The sequence below is a fragment of the Eulemur rufifrons genome, chromosome 9, assembly GCF_041146395.1.
Source record: "Eulemur rufifrons isolate Redbay chromosome 9, OSU_ERuf_1, whole genome shotgun sequence".
Classification (NCBI taxonomy): domain Eukaryota; kingdom Metazoa; phylum Chordata; class Mammalia; order Primates; family Lemuridae; genus Eulemur; species Eulemur rufifrons.
In genome coordinates this window covers 35,265,073-35,288,402 of record NC_090991.1, presented here as the reverse complement: position 1 = coordinate 35,288,402, position 23,330 = coordinate 35,265,073, and the positions used below count along the sequence as shown (strand labels likewise).

General features: G+C 55.8%; 3 protein-coding genes across 5 annotated transcripts; 1 reads left to right on the top strand and 2 right to left on the bottom strand.

Moving 5' to 3' along the window:
• Positions 1 to 160: 160 nt before the first annotated feature.
• On the top strand, positions 161 to 4,192 carry LRRC46 (leucine rich repeat containing 46; the record flags this gene model as incomplete). The annotated part of the gene is made up of 7 exons (XM_069481302.1): positions 161 to 270; positions 1,575 to 1,683; positions 2,454 to 2,500; positions 2,756 to 2,865; positions 3,067 to 3,136; positions 3,421 to 3,590; positions 3,822 to 4,192. Coding segments are annotated over 7 exons (987 nt in total), but the record flags the coding sequence as incomplete, so codon positions are not given.
• Positions 4,193 to 4,774: 582 nt separating this feature from the next.
• Positions 4,775 to 8,740, bottom strand: SCRN2 (secernin 2). Of its 2 annotated transcripts, none has more exons than XM_069481300.1 (8): positions 8,679 to 8,740; positions 8,073 to 8,246; positions 7,603 to 7,784; positions 6,479 to 6,678; positions 5,814 to 6,029; positions 5,568 to 5,736; positions 5,290 to 5,470; positions 4,775 to 5,077 (listed from the first exon to the last, which is right to left on the bottom strand). In XM_069481300.1, exons 2-8 carry the CDS (start codon positions 8,244 to 8,246, stop codon positions 4,919 to 4,921), a joined length of 1,281 nt encoding a protein of 426 aa, XP_069337401.1. In that variant the 5' UTR covers positions 8,679 to 8,740; the 3' UTR covers positions 4,775 to 4,918. The 2 variants fall into 2 exon arrangements, with proteins under 2 accessions (XP_069337401.1, XP_069337402.1); XM_069481301.1 differs by having other exon boundaries at positions 5,568 to 5,733; positions 8,655 to 8,710.
• A 3,302-nt stretch (positions 8,741 to 12,042) lies between these two features.
• On the bottom strand, positions 12,043 to 22,621 carry SP6 (Sp6 transcription factor). 2 transcript variants are annotated; one of them, XM_069481298.1, is made up of 2 exons: positions 22,578 to 22,621; positions 12,043 to 15,685 (listed from the first exon to the last, which is right to left on the bottom strand). In XM_069481298.1, the coding sequence occupies exon 2, from the start codon at positions 15,630 to 15,632 to the stop codon at positions 14,502 to 14,504; it is 1,131 nt and encodes a 376-aa protein (XP_069337399.1). In that variant the 5' UTR covers positions 15,633 to 15,685; positions 22,578 to 22,621; the 3' UTR covers positions 12,043 to 14,501. The 2 variants fall into 2 exon arrangements, with proteins under 2 accessions (XP_069337399.1, XP_069337400.1); XM_069481299.1 differs by lacking the exon at positions 22,578 to 22,621 and adding an exon at positions 17,803 to 18,050.
• Between the last annotated feature and the right edge of the window lie 709 nt (positions 22,622 to 23,330).

Genomic DNA, 23,330 nt, shown 5'->3' with positions numbered 1-23,330 from the left:
AATATAAAGGAGAAAAAACATTATTGAGAAAATATTTTCTTGCTCGTGGAGCTGCTTATACAAGAATGAGGAAATGTGACAATTGGACTCATCTTTTCTTTTCTTTTTTTTTTATTTTTTTATTTTATTACATTTTCCTGCGCTCTGGACTCATCTTTTCACAGCTAAGCTTTCCCAGAGTCCAGAAGAAGGCGGCTTCTGCATTACTGAAGCCCTCATCACTAAGCGGAACTTGACCTTCCCTGAGGATGAAGAACTGTCAGAGAAGATGTGAGTGCACGGGGGAGGAAAGGGGAGCCGGGAGACGGAAATGCTCAGGGTGACAGTTCCCTGAGCTTTACTTGTCTCTCTCCACTTACTTCACATATCCAATCAGGGGTGTCCAATTGATTTCCCCTCCTTAAAAGCTATTCTATTTCTTTTTCATCATCCTCACTCAACTACCTTAGATAAGCTGTTATCACTTCTCCACAAACTCCTGATTAGTCTCCCTGCCCCTGGTCCAGCCTCCCCACACTATTGCCAAAGTGATCCTTCTAACTGACAAATCTGACCAGGCACTCCCTGATAGAAACTTCCTTTGCTCCCTATTTCTTCCAGTATAAAATCCAAACACCTAAGCATGAGTTGAGCTTTTCAACCTTATTTCTGGCCACTCTCCACAAATATGCAGTTTCTCACACCCTGTTCTTAAACCTTAGCACTTTCCTACTCAGGGTGGGGAGGGCTGGCAGCATGGACATCACCTGGGGCCTTGTTAGAAATGAAGAATCTCAGGTCCACCCCAGACCTACTGAATCAGAATCTGCATTTGAATGAACCCCCTCCCAGGGATTCAAGGGCATCCTAAGTTTGAGAAAGGCTGGATTAGCACCTACTATTTGTTCTGCTTGAAATGCCTTCTCCCCATCCCTCTCCCATCTTCAGGGCTCCTACTCATCTATCACACCTCGTCCAGGAAGCATTCCCTGATCCCCCTACTCTGGACTTGGTGCACAGCCCATGTACTCCCTCAGTCCCTTGTACTTGCCTCTGCCATCCTCTTGTCACAGATCTCTGGCCTGTCTCTCTAATAGTTATGGGCAGGGACTCTGTCATTTGTCTCTAGTAGGCACTGAGTAAATGTTGTGGAATTAATGAATGGGTGGATGGAACAAGTGATTTTTCCCTCCATAGGCCACCAAAAATGGAGGCAAGGAAGGCTCTTCCTGCAGAGATTGTCTCATCTCTGTCCCTGCCCCTGCCTCCACCATCCAAGCTGGCCAGAGGAAGCCTTCTCTTACCTCTGACTCTCTCCAAGGACCATGAGCTGCCATCACCCAGTTTCCCAGAGGGCCCTTACCCTCTCTCACTCTGACCCGTCCCCATGCTACCGACAAAGATCCAGGTCTCCAAGTCAAGCCAGTTTCATGATCTAGACTCCACCTCAAGATGTCTAGAAGCTGTTCCTGACATCTGATCAAAATCAGTCAGCCATCTACCCCTCCTTGAAACACCTTCCCACCTCCATCCTCCCTGCTGTGAGACCGCAGAAGTGGCGCTCTGGCACACCACCTTGCCCACTGTTCTCCCAGGTTTCACACGCTTGCTGAACTGCAGACTGTCCGCCTAGACCGGGAGGGGATTACCAGTATCAGGAACTTAGAGGCCCTCCGGAGTCTTCACAGCCTCTATCTGCAAGCGGTAACTTCTTGTCCCTCTGCCCTTCCTCTTCCCCCACCCGCTGTGGACCAAATCTGTCATCCTGTCCATTCCCTGGTGTTCAGGCAAGCAGACCTTCATTTCACCCTTTCCCAGGTGAATCAAAAATTCTCCTGAAGTGAAAGACTGACTCCCCCAAAAGAGATCCTGAATGCCCTTGAAACACTGTTCTTTATTAGACACATCTATTGGTCTAGAAGTCATTGTTGGTGTCTACCCTAAATCTTTCATGTTATGTAGCTCAAACCCATTTCTTGTTTTGAAGAAGATGATGAGGAAACTACGAAGATTCCTCTACACCCTTCAGATCCTTGGTGGTGGTGGTGGCTGGTTGATCTTCAGCCTTCTCCGGGTTGAATATACCCAGCTCCCTTAAACTTTCCCCCCAGAAACTTTTACCAATCCAATGAAAGTACGCTCATTGTTCCCTCTGTATGCAAGCCACCACCAAGGCCCTTTCCATTTCCCTAGTGGCCTCTTGGTTCCTTCTCTGATTCCCAGGTCACTCTTTGGTTGTGGGGTCAGAAGCATATACTTTAACAACTCCAAGTTACACCCTTAGCCATCCACTTAGAGAAAGCAAATCATCTTTCTCAGGTAGTGGCATTCTGTTCAAGGACTGGGGATATCATTCCCAAAGCACCAGGTCTCTAGCTGCAAGAGTAGACAGAGTCTTTGGGCTTTGTCCCCTTAAAGGGTCCCCCACCCAGCTGACCTCAGCTTGGTTTCCCTGCCTTGGTTTCTTCCTGCAGAATAAGATCCGGCGAATTGAGAACCTGGCTTGTGTCCCCTCCTTGCGGTATGTGGTGCCAGGGCTCAGGCAGGGGAGGAGTGGGTGGGCGGAGTCTAGCAACACCCCAAAGAACTGGTTCAGATCTCTCCAAGGCTGGCTCCTTGTCAGCTGAGGACCCAGCAAGCCTAGCTGTGCTTCCCTCACCCCAGAAGGCCACGTGTCCCCACATGTCATCCAGCTGTCCAGCCAGGTGGAAGGTGCCCACTCCTTCCAGCTGTTTGTGATTCAGCTCTGCCTCTATGCCCCTTCCTTCCCCTACAGCTTCCTGTCTCTGGCAGGAAACCAAATCAGGCAGGTGGAAAACCTGGTCGACCTCCCGTGCCTCCAGTTTCTGGACCTTTCTGAGAACCTGATAGAAACACTGAAGTTGGGTAGGAACGCCGTTGCCCTGGCTCATGGAACATGTCCTCGTGGGGCCCGCCGTCTTCTCTGTGCCCACCTCCCTGTGCTTGCATTAGCCCCCATGACCACGCTTTGTCCTCAGTGGGTCCAGGAGGCTGGGCAGAGAGGCGGCGGCTTGGGGCGGGAAGACGGGTATGAGAATCTCATGCTCCCTCGCTTGGCATGCGCAGATGAGTTCCCCCAGAGCCTGCTCATCCTCAACCTGACTGGAAACAGCTGCACCAAGCAGGACGGCTACCGGTGAGGAGAGTGGGAGGACAGAGGGGATGGCTGAGCTCCCCTGCTAACCCATGCAGGCTCCCTCTCTGCCCGCAAACCCAGGTCGCCGTCCATGGCACCTTCCCCCTTCATCCCCATCAGCCCCCAGGAGCCAGCCTCAGCTCTCTGGGGCTGACCCCAAGCCCCGCGCCCTAGCTCATGCACTGCCACTCCTCCAGGTGGGTGCTGTGGCCTGTGCCTTCGACTCCTCCCACTTTCTACACTGGGTGCCCTCCTGGGTAGCCTCTGCTCTTTCTGCCCTGCAGGGAGCTGGTGACAGAAGCCCTGCCGCTGCTCCTGGACCTGGACGGGCAGCCTGTGTTGGAGCGCTGGGCCTCGGACGAGGAGGATGAAGCTTCGGGCAAGGAGGATGAAGCGTCTGGCGAGGAGGATGAGGAGTTTCCGGAGCTGAGTGGCCCATTCTGCTCAGAGCGAGGTGACCCTACCTTCCAAGGCTTTCAGCCTCCCTGGAGCCCATGCCTGCCCTGTGGGGCATGGGGGAAGCTAAAGATGTCAATGGTGTCTGGGCAGGGGACCCCAAGCTCAGAGCAGCGTATGGGCCAGAGGTGGTAGACAGTGCAGCCCTGGGCCCCAGCCTCAGGCTCTTACCCACCAGAGACCTTCTCCCTGAGCCCGGGGCTCCCTCCCGCCGCCCCTCCTCTCCTAGGCTTCCTCCAGGACCTGGAGCAGGAGATGAGCAGGCACCAGGCGCACAGGCAGCGGGCGGCCCTGACAGAGCACCTTCTGAGGATGGAGACCCAGCCCGTCCTCACAGACCTGCCCCTGCTGCCCGGGGTGCCCATGGCTGGGGACAGCAGCCCTTCTGCCACTCCCAGGCAAGGGAAGGAGACACCCCCTGAGGCTGCCTCCTCACCCCAGGCCACCTCGCCCACCAAGAAAGCAAGCACTCTGGTTCCCAGGGGCCAGCAAAGCTCTGTCCAGGCCAGGAAGGGGGCCCAAGCAGCTGCAGCCCCCAAGGCCTCTCTGGTTGGGGTCCCCAGTACAAGCAAAACTACAACCAAGAAAATCAAGAAATGATTCTCTATCGGCCTCTCTCTGCAAGTGGGGCCTGCCCTCCTTCTCAGACCCCTCACCTGTGGCAGGAGCCCTTCCCCAGTAAAGTGTCTCCAGGCCCTGAGTATGCTTTTCATGTCATTTGGGGGCATCTCAGGGAAAGCAACCAGCAAAAATACCAGGAAACAGAAAATATGAGCCTTAACCCACAGCCTGATTCTACAGAACAAGTTTCTCATCTTTCGGGCACTTCCCAAAGGACGGGCACACTTCAGGCCCCACAGATGGCCTCCTGGCTCCTGACAGAGGCTGCATCTCACCGCCTCCCCCAGGCAGTGCCCTTCCCAGACCCAAGCCAAGGACCAAAGGCCCGTGGTCTTAACTCTGCTTAACCCAAGCAGTAGCCAGCTACTGTGCCAGGCATGGTCTTCACACGCGCGCACACACACACCGCTAGGGAAGCCCCTCCCGTCTAGTCCCCGCCAGCTAAGTCATGAGAATTTGCTGTCCAGCGGGACAACCACAGGCCCCGCAGCCAGCCCGGGGCCACCTTTTGCCCTCACTTGGCTCTCCCGCCCCCACTGGATCTGGGATCAGGTTCACTGAACAAGAACATAAAACACATTTATTAAGGCAAGGGTCGAGCTGGCCACTCAGAAAACACAGCCCAGGGGCGTGAAGGGATTGCTCCAGCCCCACCACCCCAGCTCAGGGCAGGTGCTCCCGCCAATCCTGGAGGCGATGTGGTGCTTAGGTGTACGCCTGGTGCTCCCTCTCCACGAAGGTCTGAAAGAGGCAGCCCAGCTCCTGGGGGGGTGGGGCCCACTCGCCAGCCAGCAGCCCCCGCACGGCCTCCAGGCCTTCCCGCTCCAGATCCCGCTGCTTCTGCCGGAGCTGCTGGCCCTGGTCCTGCAGGGAAGAGCCGGGATGAGTCTGCCCAGGACGGGCTTCCCTCGGGATGAAGTGAGGCCTGTATGCCACCTCGCAGGAGCAGGAGAAAGGAGGGGCCACCCGACACTGTCCTGGGCACCTAGCTTTGAAGGGAGGGACCCTCCCCCAGCTCTGGAGTCTCCTCCACTCCCAGGTCCCCTCGTTTCCAGAGTCCCATTGCCTGGGGTTACCTGATCACTCTCCATCAGCCCCAGGGCCGCCTGGTGTCCACGGTAGAGGGCGTGCCGGCGATCCACCTGAGTCTGGAATCGGGGCAGGGTCCGAACAGGGTCCTGTGCTCCAAAAGTGGGGGACAGCACCTGGGGGGCCTGGGCCGCCCCCACCCCGAAGATGAAAGGTTTGAACACTGACCTAGAGGGACACGGATGGAAGGGCTGAGGTGGACCACATCCTCTCACCGCCCCTGTGGCACCCCCTCCCCAGCCTTCCTCGCCCTCATCCCTCCCACCTGGATGGGTCAGGCGTGGCAGTGAGGAAGTGCACGCAGGGCTGTGTGGGATCCCGGGGCAGGATGGACACCATGCTGGCGGTGGTGCGGAAGCCTCCAGAGTCCATGCAGATGCCACTCTCCTTGTCCCTGAGGATGCCCATCATCACCTCTGCTGTGATGCCGCCTGCTGAAGAGCGGAGGGTGAGGGCCCGGGGCAGAAGAGGACTCTGCAGGAAGGGAGAGTGGCCGGCACCACTCACTGACCTGGCTGTTGCTGCAGCAGCTCCCGCCCAGCCCGGAAGCGGGCCTTGGCAGCCTCCATGCGCACAGGCTGCCGGGCCAGGGAGAAGACCTGAGCAAAGTCAAAGGTGCCCTGACCGCCCCACCAGCCCTGGGCCTGGGCATGGGTCCGAAGCTCTGGGTGTTCGGCCGAGATGTCCGTGCCAATGCTCAGCTGGTTGGAGAGGTTGCGGGCCCCCTCTGTGGAAGAGATGGGGGAGTCGTTCATTTACCATTAATCACCTATGCTGTGCCAGGCACTGGGCTAGGAGCTGAGAACATGCTGGTGAAGGGAACCACCTACCCTCGTGGAGCTTGGGGTCGGGGGGAGGCGGACAAAACAATCACAGAGATAAATGTAACTTTGCAACCACGGTGAATGCAATGAAGAAACTTCTTGTACACAAGGGGGAAACCTGACCACCCAGAGAAGTCCAGGAAGGCTTCCCAGAGGAGATGGCAGGCTGAGGCACAAAGAGGACTTACCCAACTGAAGGGGGAAGAGAATTCCTAACGTTCTCTTCTCCCTGGATGTCCCGAGAAGCTTGCTCCTGGACTGGGCCCTTCCCTGCCCCCACCCTCTCTCCCACCTGCCAAGGCTGGCAAAGGGGGAACACCTCCGGGGGGCAGACTCCAGCCTGGCCCCTCACCCGGGATCCTCTGTGCAGCCCAGAGCCTCCCAGCGGTCTCCAGGACCCACGCCTCCGTGCGGTCAGCCAACAGGAAGGTGTTGTGGTAGCAGAATGGTGCGGGGTCTTCCCGGCAGCTGCCCCCCTGCCCATAGCGCTCCAGCAAGTCTGTGATCACATGCAAGGCTTCCCGGGAGGAGCTGCTCCGTTCTAAAGCCAGCCTGGCAGAGAGAGGGCCAGGGGACAGAGGGTGATGGGGGTGTTAGTGGCTGGTGTTAGAAGCCCCAGTGGACAGAAGGGGCCCAGAGAGGTTCAATGACAGGCTCAAGCCACACAGCAAATCCTCTGGTATTAATTGTATTAAACACAATTGTGCCGGTGGTTTCCAAGCTGTGTTCTCAGGGTCCCATGAAAAGGCCTGAAACAGTCTCAGAGAAGGAAGTGTCCTGAGTCCCCAACCTCTCTTTAATCAGGGCTGCTCCACGATTATAAGTTTTATAAATCAGGACTCTACATGAGATTTTTTTTTTTTTTTTTTTGAGACGGTCTCACTCTGTCACCTCAAGTGGAGTACAGTGGTGTCATCATAGCTCACTGCAACCTCCAACTTCTGGGCTCAAGCAGTCCTCCTGCCTCAGCCTCCCAAGTAGCTGGAACTACAGGCAAGTGCCACTATACTGGCTAATTTTTTTCTCTTTTTGGTAGAAACAGGGTCTCACTCTTGCTCGGGCTGGTCTCAATCTCCCGACCTCAAGCAATCCTCCTGCCTCAGCCTCCCAGAGTGCTAGCATTACAGGTCTGAGTTGCCACACCCGGCCTACATGAGATTTCAATTGAAAATAATTTTATATCTATTGAAAAAGAATTTTAAATTGCTGCTCTATTTCTGGGCCAGGAGAGGCCCAAATGTGGCTAGATTTGGAGGCTCCTTATCAGACCATGGAGATGGGTCCCAGAGAGAGGAGAGGCAGGGCAGCCTCTCTGGTGAGGGCAGAGAAGAGGAGGCCCCTGTGGACCATGTTGGGGAAGGAGAGGATGAGCCCAGGTCATCCCGTTTTACAGATGAAGAAACTGAGGTTCACAGGGGCTCTGCTCCCAGATTTCTGCTGTGTCAGGGGGGAGATGAGAGAGGGCAGAGTCCACACCTGAGTAGGTCCATGCCCAGCAGGGCTTCCCCCTCTTCAACTGGCTCCTTGGTCCACACAGCCTCGTTGCCAATGCAGACACCGTGCTCGTTGGCACCCATCTCAGCCCCCCACAGCCAAGAAGGGCGGCTTAGAATCACAGCATGCGTCTTCGGCACCTGTTCCACCTCAATGTAGGTGCACTGGAGGTGAGGGAGGAGAAAGGAAGAGGCCACTCAGAAAGGGGGTAGCATCTACAACATGCTGGCACTTTGTCCCTTTGAGGAAGATCTTATTCCCATTTTACAGATGAGGAAACTGAGGTCAACAGAGGCCAAGTAATGGGCTCAAGGTACAGGTTGGTAGACTTGAAGCTCACGTTCTTTCCACTACCTCTGGCAGCCTCCCAGGTGTGGGGAGCAGGAGAAGAAGGTTTTAGAAGAATGCCTAGATCTGCCACTTCTCCCAGCACCCCATAAGCCGTAACCCACCTGCAGCCGGCTCCCAGGGGTGTGAATGCCTGCTGGTACAAACACCACCTCCTGCACCTCGTCCCGGGGTCGGTCGGAGTTCTTGGCAAAGATCACGGCTGGGATGGCTGAGGCCGGGGGCACGGAGACAAAGCAGTCGCAGGAACGTGGGGCGTCAGGGCTCGACGATGCCATCTGGGGAGAGGTGGGGAGTGTGTCTCCCCCTTGCCACCTCTCCTGATCCTGGCCACGGCTCAGCCGTAGGGAGCCCCTCCCCCAACACGTGCAAGCAGACACGCGGGGAAGACGCTGGCGTTGGCTCCTGGACGCTCTGCACCGCACACACACGCGATGCACGCAGTGCACAAACGGAGGCACACGCTCTCCCCAAGATCCAGGCTCGGGAGTCAGCAGGCGGGTGCAGACATTGCACGCTCTGAGGGTCCTGCCCCTACTGGGAGTCCTGGCCCTTGGGGCAGCGGTGGGACCGTCTCTCTCGCTAGCCCACCCCTCTCCAAGAGTCCCACGGTCCTGCGCATGCCCAGACACCCGCCCCTCTTCTGTCCACTCTTTCTCGCGTCCCCAGTGCTGTATGCCCTTCACGATCTCTCCCCACAAGACCCCCACCTTGGTCCCGGGCGCCACCTCCTCCGCTTCGGCTCAGGTTGGTCCCATTGGGCGGAGGCTCCCTGGTGACCTGGAAGGCCTTTGGCCTAGGGGGCGGAGCCGGAACAGAGCGCTTGCAGTTCCGCCGCTTTCCACCAGGGCGCGCGCTAGCACCACTTGTTGGAGCCGAGCGGCCTTGCAAGCCCTACCTGGCTCCCTGCCCTACCCAGGCACCCCTTTCAGGCCTGGCAAAGGCTGGGATGAATCTGCGGAATCATCCAATGGGGTCGCTGCGGGGAGCTGGAGCTGGGGGTGGAAAGCGGCCTGCGTGAAAAGGGAGGATTTGTCAGAGAGCAAAGATTGCTGGTGCATCTGGAGATTAAGAAAGAACCTCAACTACCTGAGTCCTGGCTTGAATTATAAAGGCGCCCAGGGGCATAAGATACGGTATATAGCAGAGCGGTCTGGTCGCAAGCCAGGAGGTGTAGGGATAGCTTATGTTAATATGTTTTTTAAAAAAGGCGCATATGCACAAAACCCATCTGACCCCAAAAAGCCTATTCTGCCTCACAGTGCTCAAACTGCTAGGAAGATAGCTTTGAAAGGAAATGTAGAAATTTCTAATTCGAAGATTTGGTGCCTATACAATATAGTGAAACTGAAATAGCAAAAGAGAAGCCTTGGCCAAAGACGGCACACAGCCGTGTAGAGGTAGGCTCTGATCCCTAACGTTCTGGTTTCCGGTTCATTTTCCTCCATAAACCATCTTTCCATAACCAGCATTTAAGCAAATGCATTTCTTTTGCTCTGTGGAGCTCTCCAGGAATGGAAGGAGGGGAGATGCTGCAGATTATCTACTTCTGGGGATTACATTGAATCTATAGATTACTTTGGGTAGTATGGAAATTTTAGCGATATCAATTCTTTTTCTTTTTTTGAGACAGAGTCTCGCTCTGTTGCCCAGGCTAGAGTGCCGTGGTGTCAGCCTAGCTCACAGCAACCTCAAACTCCTGGATCAAACAATCCTTCTGCCTCAGCCTCCCGAGTAGCTGGGACTACAGGCATGCGCCACCATGCCCAGCTAATTTTTCCTATATATTTTTAGTTGTCCAGATAATTTTCTTTCAATTTTTTTGGTAGAGATGGAGTCTCGCTGTTGCTCAGGCTGGTCTCGAACTCCTGACCTGGAGGATCCTCCCGCCTCAGCCTCCCAGAGTGCTAGGATTACAGGCGTGAGCCACCACGACAGGCCTAGCGATATTAAGTCTTTCAATCCTTGAACACAAAATGTTTTTCAATGTGTTTGTGTCTACAATTTTTTTCATCAATGTCTTATCGTTTTCAGCATACAGATCCTGCACCTCCTTGGTTAAATTTATTCCTAAATATTTTATTATTATTATTATTATTGGTAGCTGTTGTAAAGAGGTTTTTTTCTTGGTTTATTTTTCAGATCGTTCGTTGTTAGTGTATAGGAATGCTGCTGATTTTTGTAAGTTGACTTCATATCCTGTGTTAATCAGTTCTAACAGTTTTTTGATGGAGTTTGGTTTCAAGGATTCTTTCAAACCTACACTGCTAGGACACTGAGCAGTCAGGCACACCAGGATTGATGGGAAGGTGAAGGCTGCTTCTGGTGCAATGTCGGGGAGGGGTTGTGAGGTTGCCACTGGGTGTCATTCCAGAAGCAAACGTCAAGGCTGTGTGCGGGCGAACACGGGCAGGAAAGGTGGTTCGCCTCCTGCACTTCCCCGGCTGTCCACTGGAGGGCGGGAACGGGCAGGAGGAGAGGTGTGGAGAGGCCGCGCAGCCCCAGGCTGCCTTCTTCTCTGTCATTTTCCCATTCCGTATTTCATTCACCCACCCCAGAGGGACTCGGCTCCCACTTCGCAGGAGAGGGAATGGTTCAGAGAGGTCACCGCGACAGCCAGCCCAGATGTGCTGATTTCCCTCCAGATCCTCCTACCGAGGCGCCACATCTGAGGGGTCAGAGGTGGCCCTGGGCTCTGCAGGGGGGCCAGGCCTGCCAGGCAGCATTGCAAGCGAGGAAGCAAGCGTCAGAGCCCCACCAAAGGCCCCCGCTAAGAATGCAGGTCAGCGGGAGGGAGGAGCTGCAAGGGGAGGAGGGGCGGCCCCAGCCCTGCCCAGACAGGCCCAGCCGGACCGCAGCTGCCCTCCTGTCCCTGGGGCAGCCGCGGGGGAGAAGAGGAGGGCACGCACCACGTTCCTGGGGTCTACCTCTCTCAGAACCAGGAAGACAAAAGAGGCACCTGCAGGAGTGGGGCAGGCATGAGGTCACAGGAAAACGCACCTGTCCCTCCTCCTCCCAGCCTTCGAAATCAGGAGCAGATGGAAACGAACAACTGGCCCCCAAACCTGTTTCCTCTGTAAGCCCTAAATCATTTTCATGCCCTCATCCCAAGCTGGCCTTAAACTGTATGACCCCAGAATCTCCCAAACGAGTGATTGGATGGGTGAACCTGAATACCAGATTTGGTTTCGAGAAATCGGGTTAGGGTTAGAGTGGGGAGAAATAGGAATCCCATTAGGGGAAAATAGTAATTTTGGCAAAAAAGTAGGATGGGAAGGTGAAAGAACACAATAACCTACCCCTGTCCCTTTGGATCCAAACACTGATCCTCTGTGAAGCGTCCTAGCTTTGAAGCTCTGGAGTCATGAGGTTTTTAACTCATTTGACATGAATTGGGCACCGACTATGTGCCAGGCACTGAAAGGCCTGGGAAAATGCGTGCACATGGGTATTTCTGCGTATCTCTGAGGGCGGGCCCACCATAGGTCCGGTGGGGGTATGTTTGTGCACACCACAGTTGTGTAACTGTGGCGGGTCTCGAGCTGTGAGCTGTAGCAGGGGCCTTTCCCTCATACTTGCCAGCTGGGCGGGAGCCCATCAGATATCTCGGCTGCCTTTCATCGCCTTGTCCCTGATAAGGATCATCCTGGGTGAAGAAATCACTACCAGTCACCCTCACCAAAGGGACGGCTGACATGCACACCCCCATGGGGGCGGGATGAGGGAGCCAAGAGGCCAGCTATGCCTGGGAAGGGAGGGAACCAGTGTTCTTAGCAGGGCGGGGGACAGAAGGGGCTTAAATGTGGAGGAGGGAGGAAAGATCTAGAACCTTCTCATCCCTACAGGTGAAGACCAGGGAGGGACAGCCCAGCTATCAACCTAAAGGGAATGTTCCTCCACTTTCTGTATCAGCCACCTCCGGGAAGGATCAGACCCGGGGTCCCAGCTCTGACCCAACCCCAAGGAGGTGCAGCAGCAAAGGGAAGCGTCCACCCCACTCTGCAGCCCAGACCTGGCCCTCACAGCTGAGAGACACTGAGTCAAAAAGGAAACAAAGCTGGAACACAAACGAGGCATGATGTGGTTGATGACTTTATTTTTGCATAAAAAACACAGGCTGTTTCTTCCTCCTCCTCCTCCCCCCCAAAGTGGGTTCACAGCAGTTAAAGAAAAAAATTCCTACATTTTCCTCTAGGGGGGCTGCCTGGAAAGGCAGGCAGCCAAGCGACCTAGATCTATAAGACAGGGGAGCAGAAGAAAACCTACCCAAAGCCCCAGTGCATACCTAGGAGCTTGGGGCTTCTACAGGGGGGACCATCCCTGTCCTCCCACCACCAACACCCATTTGGGAGTTCCCCTTAGAATGGCCAGGGGAAAAGGCTGTTTTGGTGGCACAAGGAGGGGGTGGCTGGTTTCGATGGGTGGAGGAGAAAGGCATCCCACACCCACAGTGTCCTCCCTCTCTGCCCCCTCCACCTGCAGGCACTGTCAGCTTTCCTCCTGCCCCCCACTCTCTCAGCGACGAAAGCGACCTCTGCTCGGGTTAGCAGGAGGCAGGGAAGAGAGGAAGAAGAAAGAAAGGACATTACCTCTTAAACTACCCCAGGCCAATGAGTCCCTCAGGGAAAATCACCCCTGTCCCTTTTAAGGAGGGCCCCTTTCTACACAAACACATATTCCCACCCAGATCCCAGCCCCAGCTTCCCATGTAGCTCCCAGACCTTGGACTGGGCTTCAGCATCCCCAAGGGAGGCAGAGATGCTGTGGGCCTAGGCCCCAGGAACTTGGACAAGGTGAACAAGATGGGGTCTCCCTGGCTGGAGACCCCAGGCTCAGTAGAGAAACATACACACACACACACTCACACGTACACACAACATGCACACATACGTGCCCTAATATTAAATAAAATACCCTTTGCTTATAACTTAAAAATCAATACACAGCTAATCCCGCAGAGGGCTCTGGGTGGAGAAAGGGAGCAGGGGAGGGGGAGGGGTCAGAGGGAATCTAAGGCTTCGCCCTCCAGCCTGGGAAAGCCCTCCCAGCTCGGGGGCCTGTGACCTGCCAGACCCTTTCCACATATCAGCTCCTTTCCCCTCTGTCTGGCTCAGCCTCTGCTGGGCTTCTCCCCTCCCTCTGTCCCTCCCTCCCAACCCCATGATCATAATCAAAATGTTTTTCTAGCATCTAAAGGAGAAGGGAAAGGAATGGGGACAGCATCCTGGATGTCACCTCAGAAGGCAGAACCCCTTCCAGTGGGAGGAGAACTCCTTCATGTGGAAGGGGAGCTTCCCCCACAGATGAGATGGGGAGGAAGGAGCATCCTACACACACCCTACTACTGCTACTACAGGGACAGGGTTGAGTGTGCGAGGGAAAGGCAAGGGCCATGCTGAAGCAAGAGTGGGGCTCAGCTTCTTGGTGATGGCCAAGGAGGCGGCCAGGAGACCAGCAGGCAGGGGCAGAGTCCTCCACTCCAACTGGGACCCTCTGGAGGTCCCTCTGCTGGGACACACCCAGTCTGCCCCCAAATAGCCCCCAAAACCCTCTTCCTTCCATCCCCAAAGGAAAGGCAAATGATGGGAACCCAGGGTAAGGAACTACATCAATTCTACAGCTGGGGCTACTGGCTGCCTTGAAAACCTACCTAGAGTAGTAGACGGGGACTGTGGGCCACTGAACTGTATTTTTTATAAAGACCAAGAGTTAAGGGCTGAATCAGAACTGGAAAGGGAAGTTAGTTCCTTCCATTCCCCCACCAAATCCCTTTCTCTTGTTACAGAAGGAGACTTCCCCGTTCACCCCCACCCCCACATCTAACTCTGCCCTCCACCACGCAGCCCTGGCTGGGACCCTGTCGAGGATTCCAGCCCTCTTCCCCTCTTCCTTCATGGCTCCATCACACTGGGTCTGGAAGGGTTAATAAGGAGGCACATCAAAGAAACTATTTTTACAGCAACAACCTTCCAAGCCAGATAGAGACACCCCCGCCAAGGGAGACCCCCAGCCTCCCCCACCCCATCTCAGCGCTCCCTCCGGAAACCCTAGAGGCAGAAGCACTTTATGGGGGATGAAAGAGACCCGGGCCGCAGGGAGGCTCCGGAGGCGCTTTTATGTTCCGGTTCCCAGGCGCTAGGGACGTGTCCAGACATCTACCCCCAGCGTCCTGGCCGGCCCCACTCCTCTCCGGCTCCCGGGATGCGGGACGCGCTGTCTCCTCTAGCCTGTCCCTTCACCTCCAGCTGCGGTAGGGGTGTCTCACCCTAACCCCCCAGCCCAGGGACGAGTGAAACAGTGAGGAAGGGAAGAACAGAGGGGCGCGCGCAGCGCCTCCCGGCCCCACCAAACGCGTCGCGTCCAGCCCCAGAGACTAAAAACCCCTAGCGCCTCATCTCCCTGTCCCGGCACCACTTCCCCCATCAATAAATAACCACCTTCCCCTCTTACTTAAGTCGCCCCCCAAGGGTGTCAGACCTGGGGGCTCTCATCCAATGCCCCCTGGAGATCACCAGGGAGGCGGGCAAAGGAGCTCAGTTGGAAGGAGCCGCGCTGCCCTCAGCCTCCCGTTTGCCTTTGCCCCCGGGGGGCTCCACCGCGCAGCTGGCCTTGCCCTCGCCCGGGGCCGCCCCGCCAGCCTCCTCTTTGGCGCCCTCGTGGGTTTTCATGTGCTTGGCCAGGTGGTCGCTGCGCATGAAGACCCGGCTGCAAACTGCACAGGGGAACTTCTTGGTGCCGGTGTGGGTCTGGAGGTGGCGTTGCAGCTCGTCGGAGCGCGTGAAGCGCTTGCCGCAGAAGAGCCAGTTGCACACGAAGGGACGGTCGCCGCTGTGCCAGCGCAGGTGTGCCTTCAGGTGCGACGTCTTGGCATAGGCTTTCCCGCAGCCCGGAATGTGGCAATTGTGCAAATGCTTCTTCTTGCCCCCATCGGGCCCACACGGAGCCCCTAGTCGCTCCGCCTCCAGACAGTTGGGACAGCGACACACGGTCTGGCCTGAGCTGCGGGGCACTGACCGCCGGGACCCTTTGGGCCGGGCCGCCCCGTCCAGACTGGAATCCAGCCCTTGGGACTCCGGGGCGGCCACTTCCAAGGTCTTCGCCCCGTCGGGCTGCCCCAGGAGATGCTGCCCTCCGGCAGGTGGGAGAAGATGGTGCGGATGCGGGTGGGGTGGCGGGGCACAAAGCTGGTGGTCTCCGACATAGCCCCCTAAGCCAGCCTGAAGCGCCCCTGGGTGGCCAGGTGAGGTCAGCGCGCCCTGAGTGTGGGGGAGGTCCATCCAGCTGGTGCCCGGATGAAGGTCCCACCACGAGCCATCCTCCGTGCCTGGATGAGTTGGCCGGAACCATGATTCATAATGGTGTGACATGTCCGGCTGCAGGAGCTTGGAAAAGGGTCCCGGGGCCAAGGGACTGTCGCTTTCCAGGTCCTCGCAGGTTACCCGCGAGGAGGCCCCCGGCAGCTCATAGCCTTGTGAGAAGTCCACCTCCGGGCCCAGCGGGAGGCTCTGCAGCTCTCCAGGCTGCAGCGGGGAGGGGTAGTCCCCGGCCTCCGGGCTCGTATGGCCCTGGTATGTTTGGAGAGGCTGCAGGTCAAGGCGCGGCGGGGAGGCGTGAGGCGCGTCCGTGTGCTGGCTGCCCAGAGAGCCGCAGACAGCGGTTAGCATTGCCGGGATCCGGGGTGGGGGACAGGGACCGTCAGGGGCACCTCAGATGGGACCTAAAGGAGGCAAAGAAGAGAACTAAGGAAAGTAACCAACTCACTTTCCCTCCTGACCCAGATCCCCTCCCTGCTCCTCTCTGGCCCCCAGGTGAAAAAGAGGGATGCACCTGTGGGTGGGGACTAAAGATAGGAGAATTTGGGAGTGCTAGGAAGGTTGACGATGTGAGGCTCTCAGTCAAGGGCAGAGGATGATGTTGGTCTACTTCCTCTAGGTGATCCCTCCCATAGGACCCAGCTCATCCCTGAGTTGGGCTGCTCCTAGGCTAGTAGGTCAGACACAGCTACAATACAGTGCTAGAACCATCTCCAGCCCAGCTGCCCAGGCCAGCACAAGGGGCAGTGGCATTTCCCCCTGCAGACCTGCTGCCAGCCCAAATGGAGCATCTAGACCCATCTCAGCTTCCCCTGCTTAACTCCGGATACAGACAGGGAGAGGGGGTGGTCTGTTTCTAAAACCCAAAGCTTGAGGTGACCTGCCCTTCAGAAAGCCCAAAGTAGGTGCTGAGTTTTTAGAGATAAAGTTCTCATACAGTCACCAAGGAATGTTCAGTGAGGAAAACCCCTCCGCACTGCTCCCCCCAGCTCCCTGCCTAGCCTGGTTGCATCGGCCCCACCAAACCTACTCCCACGCCTGGCCCCCACCCTGTTCCCTTGGGCAGCGACTTCACCTCCCTGGGGTGTAGCTGCAGTGCCAGTTTCTGGGAGAGTTTTCCCCACCAGAGAAAGCCAAGTCCCCTTCCCTGTCCTGACCCACGCCAGTGCCAGCCAACTCTCTGGCTGCCACCCATGCCTTTCTCCACAATAGGGAGACTCAGATATGAAGCTGGGAGAGGGTGGCTTCGCCAGAGAAGGGGGCAGCCAGAGAAGAGCTTGCCAGCAAGCTCAGGAAGGCACAATTACCACCCCCTTAAGGGATGCAGGGTCGGAGTGCGGGAAGAGGAAGGCAACAAGAGAAGCCATAATCATAGAACTTAAGAGTAAAAATTGTCCAAAGAGATTAGATTATATAAGGGGGTGCATCCCAGGCATGGGTCATTTTTAGAAGTCCCCCAGATAGATACTATGATTGTAATATGCAGCCAATTGTTGAGAACCACTGCTCCAGGCCCACATTCTTCTTCTAAAGAGAGGAAACAGGCTGAATTTGGAGTAGTGACTTGAACAAGAATGTTCATTTATTCATTCAGTCAACAAACACGTACTGCGTAGTGCCTCCTTGAACCAAGTCTCCCGACTCGGGTACCTAAAGACCTCCACCTCTTTTTCGACCACATATCTGTGACTTGGAGGTCCCCCTCTTCTCACCACCTCTCCCAAATGTCTGGGAGTTTGTGTTCCTGGGCCTTCTCTGATGGGGTGGGGGTTGGGGGGGCGGAGAAGGCCAGTGCTTTAGGGCAGGGTCTTTTCCCTTCCAAAGCAGGGCTCAGCTGACCCTACCAACTTCTGCCTCCGGTACCAGGGAGGTGGCACTGATAGTCTGGGAGAGAGGACCGGGGCGCCTACTCAGGCTCCAGCGGCCTCACCACAAGAAAGGAACAGGGTGAAGCGGCAGGAATGGAGCCTCAGGCCGGGGCGGGGCGGCAGCAGTGAGGCCTGGGACCCTAATAGCTTTTGGCGCCTGGGAACTGCCCCAGGGGCTGGGGGATGGGGAGGCTAAGACGACCCAGACTCCAGAGTGGCCACTCCCGACAGCCAGAGAGCCCGAGAGCTCAGGCCTGAGATGCAATGGCCTGCTACCGAGGTTTCAGGAAAGGAGAGAGTGGGGCGCACATCTCAGGCTTCCAGCTCCTCAACGCAGAAAAGCGAGTAGACCCTAATGTCCCGTTCCACCGCTGCCTTTCCGGATCAGGGCGCTCAGGTGGTCGGGACTTCCGTAGTCCCAGTTCCCAAAGTTCCAGTCCTCCGGTTGTCCCAGTCGCTCCTGTTCCCCCAGTTTCCAACCTCCTTGGTCCCTCCAGTCTCTCCCGTTCGCCTGGTTTTCCCTACGTCGGGGTTCTAAGGCCCTCAGATCTTTTAGAACCACCCCACTCCCAAAGCCACCGGCGGCTGCGGCGCGTCTCTCCGGCGTGATCTCCGTAGCGCGCACCCCCGGCCACCCGGACCCGGGCTCCTACCTCGAGGCTGCGCTCGGGCTGCGGGCGCGGCTGGCTGGTGCGCTACAGACGGGCGCTCATGGGCCCTGCGCGCCGGCGGGCTCTCCAGCGGCGAGGGGCAGGAGCCCAGGGCTACCCGGACCGGGCGGCGGGCGGCGGGCGGCGCCGGAGGAGACGGTGGGAGCCGGCGGGGGGCGGAGGGCGGGCGGGCAGGAGCCAGCGAGCGAGCGAGCGAGGCCAGCTCCGCCCGTGACTCACCCGCGCTCTCTGCCTTCATCCTCTCCCCAGCGCTGCTTTTTCCCGAACTCGCGGCCCCGCCCACCTCACCTGCGGCCGCCTTTAACCCTTGCGGGCTCGGCCGGACGGGAGGCCCAGCCCGGCGAGGAGGGGGCGGGCGGGAGTGGGGGAGGGATGGCTAACTAGGCCGTATCTCGCCCGCTCCCTCGCTCCTCTCTTGTCCCCTCCACTCGCTGGGCGAGGGGCCCGGGCGGGGTGATTCCCAGATTCTGAGACTCGCCCCATCGGGTGGAAAACTGCCCTCGAGCTGGCCCGGTGTGGTAGGGGACGCAGGACTCAGACCCTGGGGGAATGGAGGAGGGGGCGGGTGCTAGAGGTGTTACAGAGCCACCCTTAGGTGGCAACCCTTAGGTTGCCTCCACGGCCCTTGCCCACCCGACGGCCTTTCTGCGGCGCTGCCCTGGAACTAAGGGGAAAGAAGGAAATAGGATGGAGCGCCCAGTGTGTGTCCGGTCCACCTCCAGGCCTGGGCCGTGAGAACTTTGTCTCGGCTGCTCTTCTTCACCTCCCCGTCCACCTCGCACCGCTTCTCTCCACCCCGCCTCCCGCATCCTTTTCCCTCTCGCTTTCCACTTTTCCCTCTCTGACCGACCATCTCCTCTCCTCCCTACCCGCAATGTCCACCCCCCCCCCCGCCCCCGACGCCGGTCTCTGCCTGCCCCCTTTCTTCTCCCAGGCCCCCCGCAGCTCTCACTCTATGCCTCGCCTTTAGGCAGGAACCCCAGAGCCTCCTAAATCCAACTCTCAAATCCGCTCCCCACCCTCTTCCTCTCGGTGCCGGACGTGCTCAGCCTGCGCCCCACACCCGCACACCGGCACACCGGGTTCTGAAGCTTGGGCAGGTCCCCGAATTGCCCTAGGAAGGGACACTTCTGCAAAGAATTGAGCGACCCCTTGCCAGCGCTCCTTTCCAATTCTCACCTGAGTATGTCAACCCAAGATTCTTAACTTTAGGGAAAAGTCTTGGATTCCTTTGAGAAAAACAAATGCACACACACAATGCAACATTCTGGTAATATTTCAGGGCGTTTGCGGTGCTCACCTATAAACTTCTGTCGAGATCTGGATAAGTCCAGATCTCCGAGACCCTCCAGTCAGTAGGGAAGTCCCCCCACCCACCCACCCACCCTGCTGGCCTCAGCGCTGAGGTTGCCGGGGGCTCCCGCCCCATAGGTGCCTTCCCTGCCCAACACGTTGACTTCTGGAGGTGGCCTCTTTTTTGCAGGGGGATTCTGACCAATCTCCCTATTTCTGTCCTCCCTTAGTTTTGTTTCTGCTATGGTCTTTGCCATTGGCATTTTAAATTTTCGTTTTTATCTTTACAGTGGATTTTGTACAGCTGGAATGGAATTGGAGCTGATTTAATTTCACCTCTCCACCCCCTATTCCAGCCCCTTTAGTTTACCTGTCCTGCACTCCAGTTTGGTACACTAAGCGTGACTTTAAAACCACTAAACTGATGTGGCTGGTGCAGTAGGGTAGGGGATGGGGAGAAAATTAAAAAAAAAAATAAAAATAAAATAAAAAAAAATAAAACCACTAAACTGAGTCCACAAGCCACGTGAAAAATCAATCTGTGTGCGTGTGGTGCCCCCCTAAACACGCACATATTCTTATCGGGAGTCAATGTATGAGTCATCTGTGCATCTCACTGTTTTCTAAGGCTCAATTCCCTTATCTGGACAACTGGATACAAGTTGTTAGGGTTTCCTGGGGCTTGAAGGAATTAATGTACTTAAAAATATTTAGCCTATGAGGCCCCTGGTAAGCACAGGGTAAATGGAAGATATCCTTGTTATAATTATTAAATCATTCAGTTCCCAGCAAATGTTGGTTGTATTAAGGTATATTCACAAAGATCTTTGAACTAGAAGTTGACGGACCTAAATTCTCATCCTAGCCCTGCACTTGCTAAACTGACCCTGGCGGGTCAGGTGGCTCTAAGCCTCAGTTTCCTGCAGAGTGAAGGACAGGCATTTGGAACTGAGCTTTCTGATCAGCCAGGATCTCCTTCTTCCCTGCATTTGGGGCCCTGGATGCTCTGGTTCTTTGGATCTTTGTGGCCACAGTTAAATAGACAAGTCTCTTCATCAACTTCATCAAGTTTTATCTCCATCCACTGTGCCTGCAAATCCTGGATAGCTGGGTTTATATCCCAGTTCATAGCCACCTATGGAACAGCATAGGGACTCATCCTGTCCAGAACAGAGCCCCCAACCTGACTGAGGAACTTTGGTAGCTGGGTTATGACTGATTGACCCCATGGCATTCCTGCGTTCCTGCTTCTCCTCCCAGCCCCCTGCTGTTGCTGTCTCCTGCTCTTAAGGTGCTGACCCGCACAAGAGTCTGACTCTGGGTTGGAAGGACTGAGTCTCCCTCCCATTTATAGAAGCCAGATTGCCTTATCTTCCCAGCCCTTCCGTCTTTCCCTAGAAACCAACAGAGAGAGGGAATACAGCCCTAGGATGGCAGATGTCCCACCCCATTCTGCCCGCCCCCCCCCCCCCCGCTCCCTTTAACCCCTCCATGCCCCAACCAGATCCGCAGCCACCTGGGATTCCCAGGAGCAAAGACCCTCCATCTTCCTGCGGCTCATCAGCATGAAATTCAACAATAATGAAGTTGTCTCTGGAAAAACTCAGCCATTCTGATTTCCTGTCTATGTTTCTGCCTCTCACTCAGGTTACCATCACTCTCTTTCTTCCAGATCTCCCTCTACTTGTCTTCCTCTGCTTCCAGCCCTTCCAGTTTCCCACTTGCTAGATGTTTTCCTACCGAATGATGGCCATGGTCTAACGTCGACATGATCACCAAGGTTGCCACAGCCCACTGCTCATATTCTTATCCTACTCAGAATTGAACAACGTTGCCCACCATGTCTCCCACACTAAATGAGATCTGCCCAAGAGTTGGGCAATTTCTCCTCCTCTCCCTCATTCCCTCAAGGGGCTAAATATATTTCCCCCACAAGTGTCCACCTCCCATTTCTGCCACCCCTCTTCTCCTCAAGCCTCATTTATAGTTGGCGATCCATTTTGTACCTGGAGCAGCCTCATTAGTCTGTGTTCATCATAACCAGAATTTGTTTATTGAGCACCTACTAGGTTCCTGGGTGCTTTACACAAATATCTATGATTCTCATGAGCATGCAGCAAAGTAATCATTAACATTCCCATTGTACAGATGAGGAAGCCAAGGATCAAAGAAGTTAAATGACCTGCCCCAGATTACAGAGCTTAAGAAACTGAGGAGGAAACTGAGTCCAGATCGGTCAGGCTCCAAAGCCTGTGTTCTGCCTGCTATTCCATCCGGACTCACTAGGGCAGAAGTGATGACTCTGGGAGTCTGGCTCCCCTAGATCCTGCAGGTGGAGGGGACAGCATTTGTAAACCAATCCCTAGATCAAAGCTGTCTGTCATCCTAAATCTAATGGGACAAACTGATCCCATCTTGAAATGCTTGGACAAGTCACACTCTATACCTCTGGTCCCTTCTAAACCTCAACTGCCCTGTAGAGATTCCACTATGAGGATATCAAAGCTGGTCTGCCCCTATAAATTGTCTAGTCCAAGCCATAATTTTACTGGCAGGGAAACTAAACCTCAAAACAGGGATGCGAGTAGCTTAAAGTCACACAGTAAGTTAGAAGCAGAACAGGGGCCAGAACCCCAGTCTCTTGATTCTTGGTTTCCTAGTTGTTCACTCTTCTCCTCTCCTCCCCACTTCCACCTCCAGGCTGCACTTCCAAGACTGTGATCTAGCAACCCCAGACACCAACACGTTCCTCCTTTCCCCTCTTCTCCCTGCCTCACTCTTCTGATTCCTGGAAAACCAGGCAGAGCCCAGAGCTTTCATTCGTCCTTTATTCATTCAACAAACACTTACTGAGGATCTGTCCAAGGCCAAGCATTATGCTGAATGCTAATTCTATCATAATTCAAATATCACTAGCATCTACCATCTCTTTTCAGTCTAAAAGATGAACCCAACTGAGGATAGTGCGTCTGTATGTTGGTGTGTGTGTGTATCTACAAATGTGTGTGCACATCACGCCTATGTGTACACATCGTGCCTGTGTGTACTGTGGGCTTGAGTGCAGGTGTCTGCCTCTCTTATCCATCACGAAGGGAGTTCCCCACAGGACACGTACCGTGGTTTCTCCCTTACTACTAGGTGTTCTGTCATTCCTGAGCTTCCATGCAGTAAGTGTGTGTGCCCTGCGGGTCTATTAGTGTTTGCCTGTCCTTGTAGAGTGGAGCCCCCAGTCATGAATCCCTAACCCTCTTCTCCCCGAATCTCAGCCCAGCCCAGGCAGAGATTCCAAGGAATCCCCTTGGTTCTCCATGCAGACCCCACCAAGATCTCCCTCTTATATCCCCTTCCCCAATTCAGAGAGAATCAAGCCTTCCAGACTCCTCTCTGTGGCCCTCACTTTAGAGTGGAGACCTGCTCCTCTTTGTGGAGGTCCCCTGCGCTGGGCAGGGAACAGCCTCTCTTACCAGTCCATGGAGCCCAGAGCTGGCAGCGGCAGAACGGGGCAAGTGGTGGTGATAAAAGAGCCAGGCTTTATAAAGGAGGCGACAGGCAGAGCCAGAGGGGGAGGTGAAAGAGCAGGCAGGGATGCTGCCAAGTCCTCACGGCCTCGGAAGCTTTTAGGATAATCCAGGAAACAGTGGCCCCCGGCTCTCCTGGGGGAGTCGTAGGGGGTAAGATCTGAGTCCCTGAGGTCTGCCAGGAAGGGAGGATTTCAGCTGGAAGAGGCAGCTGGGCTTGGGGTGGGGGCACTTCCTTCCCCAGAGTTGGCTGGGCAGTAGGAGAGGGACAAAGTGGTTCTTGCGGGATGGAGGAAATGAGAGCATTGCTAGGGGAGAGAGCTGGGATGGCTGGAACGCTCCAAATTCCATCCACCCCTTCGGAGCTTTCCTCCATGGACTTGGTGGGAAAGAAGTTCTGCTATTAAGACCTGAAACACACACACACACATGCACATGCGCGCGCGCGCGCGCACACACACACACACACACACAGCTTCAAGTCGGCCCTGCCCTGCAGACCTCTGCATCAGGGTTGTTGGTCTCTCCAATCTCTGGGGGGCCTCATTCTTCCTTCCCCCTTTTCTCCCTCTTTTCACATACTCACTTCCCAACCTGGATCCCCCCACAGGGTCCAGTGTAATCCACTGTCTGGACCTGGGATCTCTCAGTGTCGAAAGCAAAGGGAAGACACTTTCCCTGACTTGGAATAGGGAGGGG